Source organism: Eremothecium cymbalariae, chromosome 6, assembly GCF_000235365.1.
Source record: "Eremothecium cymbalariae DBVPG#7215 chromosome 6, complete sequence".
Classification (NCBI taxonomy): domain Eukaryota; kingdom Fungi; phylum Ascomycota; class Saccharomycetes; order Saccharomycetales; family Saccharomycetaceae; genus Eremothecium; species Eremothecium cymbalariae.
In genome coordinates, this window is record NC_016454.1 from 848,545 (window position 1) to 861,510 (window position 12,966).

Below are 12,966 nucleotides of genomic sequence, written 5' to 3' on the forward strand. Positions count from 1 at the left end.
TGATAAACTTTCGTCAAGCAAAAGATTAAATAAAAACTATCGCCTAACAAAACTATGCTCGAACTGTGGATTAACATCGTCAATGTCAAGTAACTACCGGTACATTTCGAAACCCTCTGAATTGTTACATTATTATTCTAAAGAAGAAATAATAACACAGAAAGTAGAATTTATTTCCGTGCTTACTAGAATAACGTTCTCTTCGTCTGCAGATTCGTTATTATATCTACAAAACTTTGAACATGGTAGAGAAGACAAAGTTCCATACATCGCAAGACTGGCATGCAAGAATTCTGAACAAGTTCGATTGGTGAGGATGGTGCTACAACTTTTGTTTAACAACTTTGGCCTTGATATCAGTATCTCTGATAGTGATCCCGGCTTTGACATTGATAACATCTATTATAAAAGACTATGTTTTGTAAGATGCAAGGGTACATTGGTTACCAATCAAAACAAGGGCAGTATACTATTGCATGAAATTCTTAGCATTGATATGAATAAGGAACTTAGCAACGAAAATGTAAGCTCCAGGAAATTGTCTGCGGTTGACTGGGCAGTACTCAACCAAATAGTTGATAATTTGGTTAAATTAGACAAGCATATTAATCATGAATTCAAGATTAAGAAACTTCTGAACTGTACCACGAAATTCCGCGAGTATCTGAAGTTCAGAATGCAGCGCCTAGAGTCAGCTCATATGCATGTTAACCCAATGTTTGGCATGAATAAATCCCTTTATGTGCAAGAATCACAAGATGAGTTTAATTCTCAGAGAGAAGAACCCTACTTTAACTCAATTGGAGGAGGATATGGTGGATTTTACATGCCCAATTCAATGACTAACCTTGAGGATAGTATTGTAGATAATGATCCAATTGAACATACAGATCACATGGCTTCTGTCGGATGCCCCACATTGGGAACTTCAAAACCAACAAGTGGTGTAAATAATATGACATCCAACAATGAATCTCAATGTGGGATGTTTTGCCCTATTACAGAAATATTGTCTATTCATGAAAAGAGGAAACCAGGAAGTCTACCCATAAACCATGACCAAGATAACTATTCAACAAGTTTATCTATGTCAACTATAGGCGAGGTAGAATCGTCTAATAAAAAACGTTTTTTGAATTCCGCTACTAATTCTGCTCCGGTTACTTCTAAAAGGAAAATGCGGAGTGTTAATGGCATTAAAGAGCATCCTCTCTCTACTGATACTCTAGCTGAAGTAGAACTCAATACGAAATTCTCGGTTACTTGCAAAGTAGCGGGGATTAGACCAAATATTTTTGAAGAGTTTACTTCAACCAATAATTCTCTCCTGATATATTTACCCGTCGATAATACCTTTGATCTATCGTATATGGATCCTAACAAAAACTGCATTGAAATATACTCATCAGATGCCAAATTTTTATTTGAAAAATGTGATATTGATGCGAGTTTATCACATCAAGATGCAATATCTCAATTAACGTATATCTTAATGGATTCAGAAATCTCTGTAACCTTTAAAAAAGAAAAATTGTTTTTCACTAATTATCATTACACATTTTGTTGGGAATTAGAGGATTTAAAATTAATGAACCATGTTCCTTCTCAGGAATTGTCCTCGCCATCTCCAAAAGTGCAACTTCCTAATAACAGTCTTCAGGAGGCTACCCAAATACCTTTTCAAAGAGCGATCACTATTCCAATTAATGAGATTACATCCACCACGACATGTGTTACCGTATTTGCGATGTTAATTTGCGCTAAGATTTCTTCTAAATCTAAAGTGCATCATTTCTCTTTTACTGATTTTACGTCAAACCCAAATATAGGCTGTAAAATAGACCCATATCTGAATGACTATAGTATCCGGTTACGAGAAAATGAATGTATTTATGTCAAGGCGTACCCGGAATTCCTGGTCAATTTCGATAAGTTTACGGTAAAATACTATAACAGAAAACTAGTCGACTGTTACAATGGTCGTGACGCTAACTTGACAAACTTTGGAATGGTATTCAGGCTTAAGTTAGACATAAAAACATATAACAATAAGCATAATGGGATTGTAAGGGACGTACTACTGGTAACAAACACTACAAAGTTTTCTGCAGTAGAGGAAATATTACTTCAGAAATTCTATGCACGAGCCTTTGAAAGGATCCCACAAAAGTGTTTCTATCACAATTACAAACGGTATGGTATATCTTTCCCAATCGATCTGCTCGGACAAAACATCAAGTCTCTTGAACCTAAATGTACTACTTCTACCACCACTACCCCAATTCAGCCAAACATGGCGACAACCCCTACATCATCCGTCAGCGCAAAAAAAACAGTTCAATCTCACATTCCAACCATCAACCAAGATATTATATCGTACAACATTCAGCGAATTGAAGATGTTACTTATTTCAACTCTACAGAAATATATGCAAGCGGAAACCTGTATCTAATTAAAGCAAAAATACTTTCCGCCACAGTCGATGGCTCTAAGGTGACTATGTACCTTACGGATGATGCGCCTCTTCGGAACAAAATGAATCCCAATGAAGTCCTGAAGGTAGAAATTTTAGGCAAGTCGAACATGAACTACTTTTGCGGTGATAGCGGAAAAACTCTAGAAGAAGAGCTCGAAGCTTTGATATTGAAAACCTTCAACTTTTTCCTTCTACCAGCAAAGATTAAACTGTCGCCTACTACAAGTCTGCTAACGTGGTGCCCCGCAGAATGTTCCCTAGATGACTTAAAATCACAGGCACAGTCCTCAGATAATCTTATTAAGGTAGAAAATACGAGCTCTTCATGAGTCTCCCGCATTTTCTCGCCATAAAATCTTAAGATGGCTTCAAAAAAAAAGCCAAGGGTAGACGGGCATTTTGTTTGTAAAAATAAAATAAAAATATTCATTAAGTCGCGTTGATGCAAAAACGTTGCTCAACCTTTGAACATTTCTCGAGGAACCTTAAAATTCGAAGCTATATTGTTGCTTTATTCGTAGAGTTTTACCTTAATTAGTTCAACACTCTGCTTTTTTCGGGCTTTATTATGCACGAGAGAATCGCAACTTTTCAAAATGAATCGCAACGGCCTTTTTCAGGAAAGTCCAGAGTTTATCGCCCCGGAAATTAAGTAAGCAAACGGCGCTGGACCCTGACGTTGTGTAAAACATTTCAAAAAACCAGTACGTCTCTGGATAATTAATGTGTTCTGTACGATGTAAAAGGGGTTTGATCAGGTAAAAGCAAAAATAGTGATGAGTTAAATCGAATAGTTTACGATCACATTTCCTGGGTCGAGAGCTGATACTTAAAGTGAGAGGATACATAATGTGCGACTTTTCAAGCTCCCATTACTACCCTCTTGATCTATTTTCAGACGTCAATAGCGTTCAATAGAAATTTCAAGATGAAGTTTAAAGGAATCATTACATCGTTTTCGTTTCTATTATTACTAGGCTCAAGTTTATTGGCCCTTTTTAATATATTGTCCGGTGCCAGACACACTGGTGTGTTGAGGAACTTCTACTGGTTAGAAGCTGACACCTCAGGCTTTAACGATGCGCCTGGAAATACCAGATGGTACAACTACAACTGGTGTGAGTTTTCAGATGGGCGCACTGGCCGCTGCTCTAACAGAAAGGTCCCAGTGGCCTTCTCTCCAAAGGATAACTTTGGTTACACTGAAGAAATGCCAAACACGTTTTTGCAGAAACGTAATACCTACTACTGGTTATCCAGATTTGCCTGGGTTACTTTGTTGTTGGCCTTGATTTTCATGCTTTCCGCTTTGCTTCCACACATCTTGGCTATATTTACTGAGCGTGCTCATGTTATCTCCACTTTCCCATTGTGGTTTGCTTTGTTTTTCCTAACATTGTCAGCTTGTTTGTACACTGCCTGCTATGTTAAGGGACGTAACGCCTTCCACCGCAGAAACCGTTATGCTAAGTTAGGAAAGAGGAACTTCTGGTTTATCTGGGTTTCTGTGTTCTTATTAGGTCTCAACTGTCTATGGTCCACGTTCTTGGCTGCCAGCAGAGCTGTTACCTTGTACAAGAACCGCAGCCATAAGTCTGACACCTACTATGACCACCCTTCTGACAGGTCTTTTGACAATAGCACTGCCGTTCACAGTGGTGCCTCTGCCCCTCAAAGAAAGACTTTCTTCAACAAGGATACTGGTAGACCTAAGGGCTCTAACTATGACGGTGAAGTCCTTGCAGACAGCCGTGATGCTGGCTATAGTGGCAACCATAACACCTACGGTGCTGATCGCACGCCTCACGTTTCTGCTCCTAAGACTGCTGCTGGCTACACCGGCTCCGCCGCTCAACCAAACTCTGCCTACGCTACTCAGCCAACCTCAAACTACACTCCTAGCACCCCAGCTGCTGCATACAGAGGCAATGAAGTCAACACCCCTAGTGCCAAAGTTAGCTCTCCAACGAAGCCAACATACGATGCTGACAAGGATTTCAAGGCCGTCAACTACGACGCCTACAACTCCCAAAGCACTACTGCCCCAAAGCAGGCTCCATATCCAGCTGGTTCTGAAACTTATAGAGGGGGTGATAACAATGGCTACTATACCCCTGTAAACAGGAATTCGGGAAGAATCGTTGATCCTACGGAATACCAAGGCAAGCCTGGTACTGGGCATGACTTAGGCGTTATGGCTGCTCAAACTGCATCCAACGCTGCCAAGGCCATTTGAATCCAAGTTTTCGATCTCAAAAAAAGAGTCGCCTAATTTCTAATATTAATAATATGAAATTTATTTCAGCTTCCATCGCTATATGATTTACTAATAAAGGGAAAGTCGTTGAAGTATTGTCTAGCACGTCACACCTGGGCCCACCTTTGGTAGATAACATATTGGCACAGACTTTTAAATTCCGCACATCGATGGCTTCCTTAATATGTCTTGTTTTAGTTCAATAGGTACGTACTTCGTCTACTTTACAACCTATTAATAGGTTTCCTCGGGTTGGGATAGATGATATGTGTATAGTTATAACCGACGAATTGGTATTTAATTATATTAAGTTATCTAGCTAGTTTCGGTAAATGACATCCAATACCAAAAGGAGGTGTTTTTGCGTTGAAATGTTGTCCTAGCAGCAGGAATGTGCGGGATGATCGTTTGTATGATTAGTCCGACAACTTTTAAAGGTAAACTTCCCATGTCATGGAAAAGAAAAGGGTGGCGAGGTATGAAGCAACTCTTCTCCCAAGACAAGCTACTTTCTCACATCTACAAGTGAAGCGACTAACACACTTTAAGTAAGACAGCAATGAGCAAGGATAGTAATGGATGTAAGAGAAACAACAGCAAGGGTAAGCATCTGGGTAATAGGAACAAGCTGAAATCGGAGAACGGGGGAGATCGTAACGGGCCCTCGGCGGCTACAGGCAAGAATGGTAAAACACAGAATAATAAAGTTGATAAGAAGATGAACAGCGGTGATTCCCATGATGTGAGCAGTAACAACAGCAGCTGCAACAGCAGTGGTTATAACAACCATGGTAGTGCAAATGCATCCAACATAGGCAACATTGCTGGGGCAAACAACGCCAACGCCAACGCCAGTAATGGTGCAGGCCCCAATAGTATCAGTGGGAACATAAAGGAAGGAAGCATTGCATGGAGGGAAGTAAACTACGGCAACCCAGAATTTGTTTTTAAAGAACCCAAAAATGGGCCTAAACCTGTGATGGTCTCTAGGGGCGTCCAAACTTCAAACATAACACAGGTGCAATTAAGGCATTTATTCGGCGATAGCGCCTCCGCGCACAGAGGGAACAGTGTTTACGCTAGCTTGGTCAGCATATCGTCCTCATCCTCGGTTGCATCATCATCATCATCATTGCCACCACTACCACAACTGTCGTCCGCAACGCCACAGCAGGTCCAACTAGATGACTGTGCAGTGGTTACTGGAGACGAAGATGAAAATCCACAGACTGAGACCATACGTCAAAGACAAGACAGCTGCTGCTCCCCTCTCAGCTCTCAAAACAAAGACACTACCCTATCAAGCTTTACGTCTTTCAGCAGCATAGACAACGGCTACCAAATCCGATACCAACTGAAAAGAAATGAAGACGCCTGTGCAAAAACGGGACAACGCCCAACAAATAAGGCCAACCTCGAACTAAAACTCTCAAGGCTTGTTAGAGCGTGTCGCCGCTACTCAGACGACCGCAACGACAACTCCACTACACTGACTCACCTTGGTTGGCAGGCTATCCCTCTTTGCTGCAGTCAAGCATTAAAGCTCTCCGAACCCGTCATCATCAACGACCAGCAGTCAACCTGCGGCACGGGACTATCTGCAGACACAAGCGAGGGTCTCTAATACTAAAGCTTTCCATAGTCGGCCGGAAATAGGAACCCAAAAGCCCAAAACTGCGTCTCCCTCCCCCCTCCCCTTTCGGCCCAATTTCGGCTCCCAGCCGGCATCTGCAGCCTCCCCCGCCCCTTGAGCCGTGGACTAGTGTATTCCGTCCCCTACGTCTAAGATCGCTATCATATCTCAAAAACACACTCAGCCGGACCTGTCTGCCCAACTCCTGTCTGGCCGTCCACCTCTGCTTCCAAACACCCACACCAACCGTCATCCGCCCACCCCACTCACGTCAATCTTCCGCCGCCATATGGACCTGAGAGACGCAACATCCTTCCCCACTCTTCCCCTTCCTGAATTCCTCCTGCTGCCTTCTGCGCAAAACTTCCACATTTTGATGCAAGAAACAACATGGTGCGCCCATTTCTACGCGAACTTTCTACGTACAACGTGATTTCGTAGGTTACGATATAATCACGGTTAAAAATTTTTTACAGGAAAAGCCAGGGGGCGTGTTTGGCGATTGTCACGACAAACACAGGCATCACCGAACTCAAAGCACATTTTTCTTCTAATTAGATTACACCACTCTTAAAAGAAAACAACCACAAACAAATACACACAGACACTAAGTTAGCGTACCTGCCTGACTGATATATCAATTTCTGTGTTACAGAGAACTCTCTTATAATAGGTTACTACCACAAAGTTCGCGATCGCCTTTTTTCTCTGCACTTTTTTTCTGCTGGTTCGGTCCTTTCGTGTGCGCTGGTCTGTTTAAGTCGTATTTTTTTAATTTTCTGCGCACTTTTTTTCCTTTTTTGGCATTACCCTACCTTTTGGCCAAAAAAGAGAAGAATCACACACTATTCCACGTTATAACTTAGTTTTCGCTGAAGGAAGTTGAAATTTTGGATAAGGAAGAAAGAAAGAAAGGTTTTGTTTGTTATTATCAGGACAAATAACAGATATTTCAGAAGCCTTAAGCTGGAGAAACGCAAAGTAACAAGAGTTTTTTTAGTGTCATTTGAAGTTTCTTTTTTTTCCGAAGTCAAGTCCCCAAATCTTGAAGGAGCTAAGGTTATTGATTGGTTATAGTGGAATTATTTTGCTACCTGCAAGAAGTGTATCCGAAAGACCGTCGTTTGGAGCTAAAACATTAAGTGGTAGAAGATTTTTTTTTTGGTTTGAAAGATTCTTTCCATTCTAAAAGATTTTCTTTCTCTCTCTGCAGACCAACTACTATAATCCAGAGGTAGAGAAGACAACGGTTTTATTACTGGTTGCATATCATTAGTGCTTAGGGAGCGTTAGAAAAGTTACGATTTCTACTTGAAGTTGGTAGCGGTTTCTCGATCACATGTCGCTGATAAACAGTCATTCTTCCACTGCCATGGAATGCTCAGCGTTTAATTTGCACCGAGCGTTCAGTTCCAGTGTTGAAAATGTGGGTAATATGACTCCTAGCAACTCTTCGCCGCTGCACCATTCCACGATGGTTACCATGAACAAGTCCCAGAATATTGACGGTAATAGCAGCAACAACAACAATAGTAGTATTACTAGTAGTAATAATAACGGTGGTAGTGTTGGTAGCAACATCAACAGTGGCGGCGGTGGTAGTGGTGGAGCTGCTAGTGCCAATAATGTTGTTCCGGCAAAGAGTGCTAACAATAATCATTCGCCTCTTCACATTGCAACGATGTTAAACACCTTGTCGCTCAATTCGAATCCGCCTTCTCAACACCAGTCCGCTGTCCAGGGTCCTTATTTGGTACGTCTACAGAATGTACCTAAAGATACGACTTTGCGGGAATGCCACGCTTTGTTTGCCTTGGCGCATGGTGTCATTTCTATAGAGTTATCGAGCTTTCAGCAGTACGCAGAGAGATCGCAGACCTCCGGTCAGGAATCTACCAATTATATTGTCGCTAAGTTTGATTCATTATATTTGGCATGTCAATATGCGATGATACTAGATGAGAAATCTCAGATATTTGGTCCAAGTTTCCCATTTAAGACTTACGTGGAAGTTGTTGATGAGTTAACCCAGCAACAGATGCCTTTCCATACGCAGATGCAATTGCATCAGGGTTCGCCACCTGCGCCGTCTCAAGTCACCCCATATCAGCAGCCTTTGTTGTCGGCCTCAGGAGTGGTGAGTCCACCGCAGTCTGCTTCCAGCGTCAAGAGGCCAAGCTTATTGGTCCAGCGTTCTAGGTTTTCATTTACAGATCCGTTTTCTGGTGACCAGTTGAACCAACCTTCTCAGCAACCGGATAGCATCACTACTCCACTGAAAGGTCATCAGGATACCGGCAAGTCATTTTTGCTAATGGAAAGCGACGAGATTAATGACAGCATATGGGGTAATGGAACTGGTATTCCTTCCAGCATTAGCGGGTTAACAAATTCGCAGCCACCAACGCCACATCTGGAATGGGGGACCACTGGAAGACGCCAAAGCTCCAGTTTTTACCCGTCTCAACCCAACACAGAGATACCACCTATACATTTAACAGGTCAAGTGCAATCGTCATCTCAATTAGCAACTGGTTTGCAACAACCGCTACCACAACCACAACCACAGCGCCAGTCTTTGTCATATAATTTGGTAACGCCACTATCGTCTGATATGAATTTGTCAACTCAAGCAGTACAAGGAGGCGTTCTACCGCATCAACCTCCAACACAGCAGCAACAACAACAACAGCAGCAGCAGCAGCAGCAGCAGCAGCAACAACAACAGCAACAACAACAACAACAACAACAGCAGCAGCAGCAGCAGCCACAATCACAACAGCATCAGCAGCAGCAGCAACAGCAGCAACAGCAGTCATCTCAGCAATCTGTAGTATCGCAACCTCAGTCTCAATCAACTACTTCCAGCCAACAAAAGCTGGTTAACAGAAATAGCATGTCGAAGACTTTACAAGGAAACGGCCCTAGGAATGCTGCTGCTGCTTTACAGAATACTAATGGTATATCCCAAGTTGATTTGTCATTATTGGCTAAAGTTCCGCCTCCTGCGAATCCTGCAGACCAAAATCCACCTTGTAATACTCTCTACGTTGGAAACTTACCTCCTGACGCAACTGAACAAGAACTACGCCAGTTGTTTTCAAGCCAAAAAGGCTTTAGAAGGCTATCATTTAGGAATAAAAACAACAACGGGAATGGACATGGTCCAATGTGTTTTGTTGAATTCGAAGATGTCGCACATGCTACTAGGGCGTTGGCCGAATTATATGGTAGTCAGTTATCCCGTACCAACGGTTCTCACAACAGCAAGGGCGGTATCAGATTGAGTTTCTCAAAAAATCCATTGGGTGTCAGAGGTCCTAACAGCAGGCGCGGTGGGAACGTCAATAGCAATGGTGGCACGGGGACAACGAATTATTCCTATGCAGCTGCTTTCAGCAAATCTTGAAAATACAATATTCGTGTTCATTTACTGCAGTTTTATATTTTCAGCGTCACTGTTTGCTATTCTTTAATCATAGGCTTTAATCACCATCCATAACTTAACATGTTATCTTTATCTCTCTCTCTCTCTCTTTCTCTCTGTCTGTCTCTGTCTTCATTACGTGCTATTTGTTCCTAATTGGCATTCATTCCTTAAGGTTTCGACATTGGGAAAGTCTTTCGTCTTTTTGATGCTTGAATCTCCATGTTTTTTATTATCTCTTACACTTCACATAGTCTAAGTTTACTTTTTTTAGAAAAAAAGCAGGCAATAGGCATGCCTTGGCGACTATTGTGTATGGTTTATTTTGGTGTCTGTTCCCGGTTGCCATCTAAGAGCCTGCTTTTGTTTCCTTCTCATCAACATTTTTTTTGCTAGAATAATGCAATGGATACAAATCTACCGTTATATTTCATGTATATTCTGCCATGTTTTTTTATTGCGCAGTTGCATCTATAAAAGGCATGCACTCTTCGCCCTTTATATTCCCCTGTATCCATTCCGACTGTAACTATAATAATGTTGTCATTCAAATATACTACTGTCATGTTGTCAACTAATACCGCTACTTCATTGATTGATTGGGGTATAAGAAAGTTTTGTGCACTTTTGATTGCATCATTCTACTGGTTTAGTGCGAAATAATAATTTTTTGAAGTCACTATTGTATTCTATTTAGTTAATTATTTTTCAAGACTCAGTAATAGGATATTCAATTCTACCTCTTTGTTTATAACTTTGGGTTATAATTATTCTCTTGGAAGCCGCATTGTCTTTTATCACTGCTTCGATGTGTCTCATAAACGACAGTGATATATAGAAGGGCGATCACCTAGAACAGAAATCATTGATTTGTTTTGTTTTGTTTGGCTTTTAATAAAGACATGTATATAATAAATGAAAAGATATATGTGAAGTTCATTAGTTAAAACTACATCTGCCACTTGCATGCAATGCCAAAAGAAATTTTCAAAGTGTAATGTTTATTTCATATAAGCTGCAACATAGCCGCCGGAATTGCTGGCAGTAGCAAAGGAATCTGATTCGGCAGACGCACCAGCATGACTGGATGGAGGCACTACAGAGCTATCACCAGCAGGTGTTTCATTTGTGACTGCAGAAATAGGAGCATCAGTAGTTGCAGCTACTATAGTCGAAGCAACAGCCTCAGTAGAAGCACTAGTGGTTGCTGTGACAGCAGAGTTTATCGTGGTATTCGATCCATTGATCCTCTGTTGTTTCAACAACTTTTCCTTCAGTTTCAATTCCATAGCTTTCTTTTCTAATTCTTGAATACGCCTCTGCAGTTCCCTGGCAGATTGTGTTTCTAATTCTTCCAACTTTTGTTGCTTTGCGATAATGCGTTCATGTCTCAATACATATGGTAGGGTCTCTGAAATATTTCTTAGTTTAGACCTATTTTGAGATCCACTATCAGTTGCGGAGGGAGAGTTTTTGATGTTTCTAATGATTTCCTCATTGTCCCGTCTGATTGTGACAGAAAGTCTTCTAATTGGCGAGTCTGCCTCCCTGGAAGTCCCATCAGTATCAATGTTTGGAGTACTTGGCGCAGGAATATCCGAATTTGGTAAGGTGCTAAATGATTGCTGAGATTTACAGTTACCAGTAGTAACCAGTGACGCAAAGTTACTTAATGAAGGTGTTGCAGAATATCTCTCATCACTAGTATTATTCCTACTACTGGATGACCTAGTTGTATCCCATTCTGATATAGAGGATAGCTTCTCCGCACGATAATTCTCATACAACAAATTATGAGTGGTATCTTTGAATTCTTGCAAATGGGTTCCAAATAGAACGCTCTTCAAGGCACGTAAATCGGAGATATTTTCATCATCGATCATAATATCGCCCCAAGGATAAGATCTCATGTACTTTCCGTTTGGACCTTTTATATCGGAACAAACTACTGCAAACGGCTGCAACTCAGCTAGATCGCGTACTTCGGCAATAGCATCCTCATCTTCTTCATCCTCATCCAGCTCGAACTTATAGATGGGAACATTGAAATATTCTATGTCATCCATAATAGCCCTTTTAAAATTCACCAATTCCTCGGTCGTAAAAGAATCAGCACGCGAAATAATAGGTAAAACATTTGTGTAACGAGATAATTTCTTCATCATCTCAATATCTAATTCGCGCAAACCATGACCAGTAGGTTCGATGAAATAAATGGCAGCATGAACACGCCCATCCTCAAATCTCGGATTCCTCTTAATCCGCGTTTCCTCCGCAAGTACTAAATCAAATTGCTGCTCTAAATACGCAACAACCTCATCAAAGCAGAGCTCATTGTCCAAATTCTCACCTATCCCATGGGTGTCAATTAAATTTAAACACATTCTGTCCCGAGGGTCATCTGAAGCCCTATCATTGCACACCTCCACAGATGTCGATGTAATCGTGATTCCCGGCTCCAAATGCGCCCCTGCAGCATCAAAAGCTGACATATAAGAAGGAATACCGCTCTTGGAAGTAAACGTCACAACCTTGGTCGGATTAACAACCTTCACCACCGCATTTTCCTCATAAACCCTCTCAGTTTGGTACCGATGTGGGAAAATTGTCGACTCCAACAAATTATTCGCAAACGTAGTCTTACCCGTCCCACTAGGACCAACTAATAAAACCGTATATGTAACACCACGTTTCTGCTCCTTCTTCCTACGAAACAATGCTGCCGGTGGATTATTCGAAAACTCTACCGCATCCATTTCTGTTCTTTCCTGTTCTTTCCTGCTGGTATAATATATATATATATATATACGTGGTGTGTTACTCTCTTTACTAGAACACCAAAACTTAAAATTCGCCGCTAAATCTTATCTCTCAATATCTGTTTCAAATCCCAAACTCAACAATAGCTCCGTGGCTACCTTACACATCCACTGGATCGTACTTGACTAACTATTAAACACAAAAAGGTCCTGTAAACTAAATCAATATTCTGCCCTTTTAGCGAAGGACAACTAATTCATCGCCACATTCAGAAACGCGTATTAGAAAAAGGAAACCGTCCTTTGATGAATCTTGGACGTTACCCGGCGTTTTTGAATCAAGTCACGCAACGTGGCCAAACCATGTAAAAGATGTGGTTGTTCTGGGTTCGAAGATGACTGTTGGCGAGCCT

General features: G+C 41.4%; 5 protein-coding genes across 5 annotated transcripts; 4 read left to right on the plus strand and 1 right to left on the minus strand.

The window, feature by feature from the left end:
* Positions 1–82: 82 nt before the first annotated feature.
* Positions 83–2,806, plus strand: CDC13 (telomere-binding protein CDC13; the record flags this gene model as incomplete). Its single annotated transcript, XM_003647578.1, has 1 exon — positions 83–2,806. The coding sequence occupies one exon, from the start codon at positions 83–85 to the stop codon at positions 2,804–2,806; it is 2,724 nt and encodes a 907-aa protein (XP_003647626.1).
* Positions 2,807–3,405: 599 nt separating this feature from the next.
* On the plus strand, positions 3,406–4,713 carry Ecym_6439 (uncharacterized protein; the record flags this gene model as incomplete). The annotated part of the gene is made up of 1 exon (XM_003647579.1): positions 3,406–4,713. One exon carries the CDS (start codon positions 3,406–3,408, stop codon positions 4,711–4,713), a length of 1,308 nt encoding a protein of 435 aa, XP_003647627.1.
* Positions 4,714–5,293: 580 nt separating this feature from the next.
* Ecym_6440 (uncharacterized protein) lies at positions 5,294–6,358 on the plus strand (the record flags this gene model as incomplete). Its single annotated transcript, XM_003647580.1, has 1 exon — positions 5,294–6,358. The coding sequence occupies one exon, from the start codon at positions 5,294–5,296 to the stop codon at positions 6,356–6,358; it is 1,065 nt and encodes a 354-aa protein (XP_003647628.1).
* Positions 6,359–7,706: 1,348 nt separating this feature from the next.
* On the plus strand, positions 7,707–9,776 carry Ecym_6441 (uncharacterized protein; the record flags this gene model as incomplete). Its single annotated transcript, XM_003647581.1, has 1 exon — positions 7,707–9,776. One exon carries the CDS (start codon positions 7,707–7,709, stop codon positions 9,774–9,776), a length of 2,070 nt encoding a protein of 689 aa, XP_003647629.1.
* Positions 9,777–10,795: 1,019 nt separating this feature from the next.
* SHS1 (septin SHS1) lies at positions 10,796–12,550 on the minus strand (the record flags this gene model as incomplete). Its single annotated transcript, XM_003647582.1, has 1 exon — positions 10,796–12,550. One exon carries the CDS (start codon positions 12,548–12,550, stop codon positions 10,796–10,798), a length of 1,755 nt encoding a protein of 584 aa, XP_003647630.1.
* Positions 12,551–12,966: the final 416 nt, after the last annotated feature.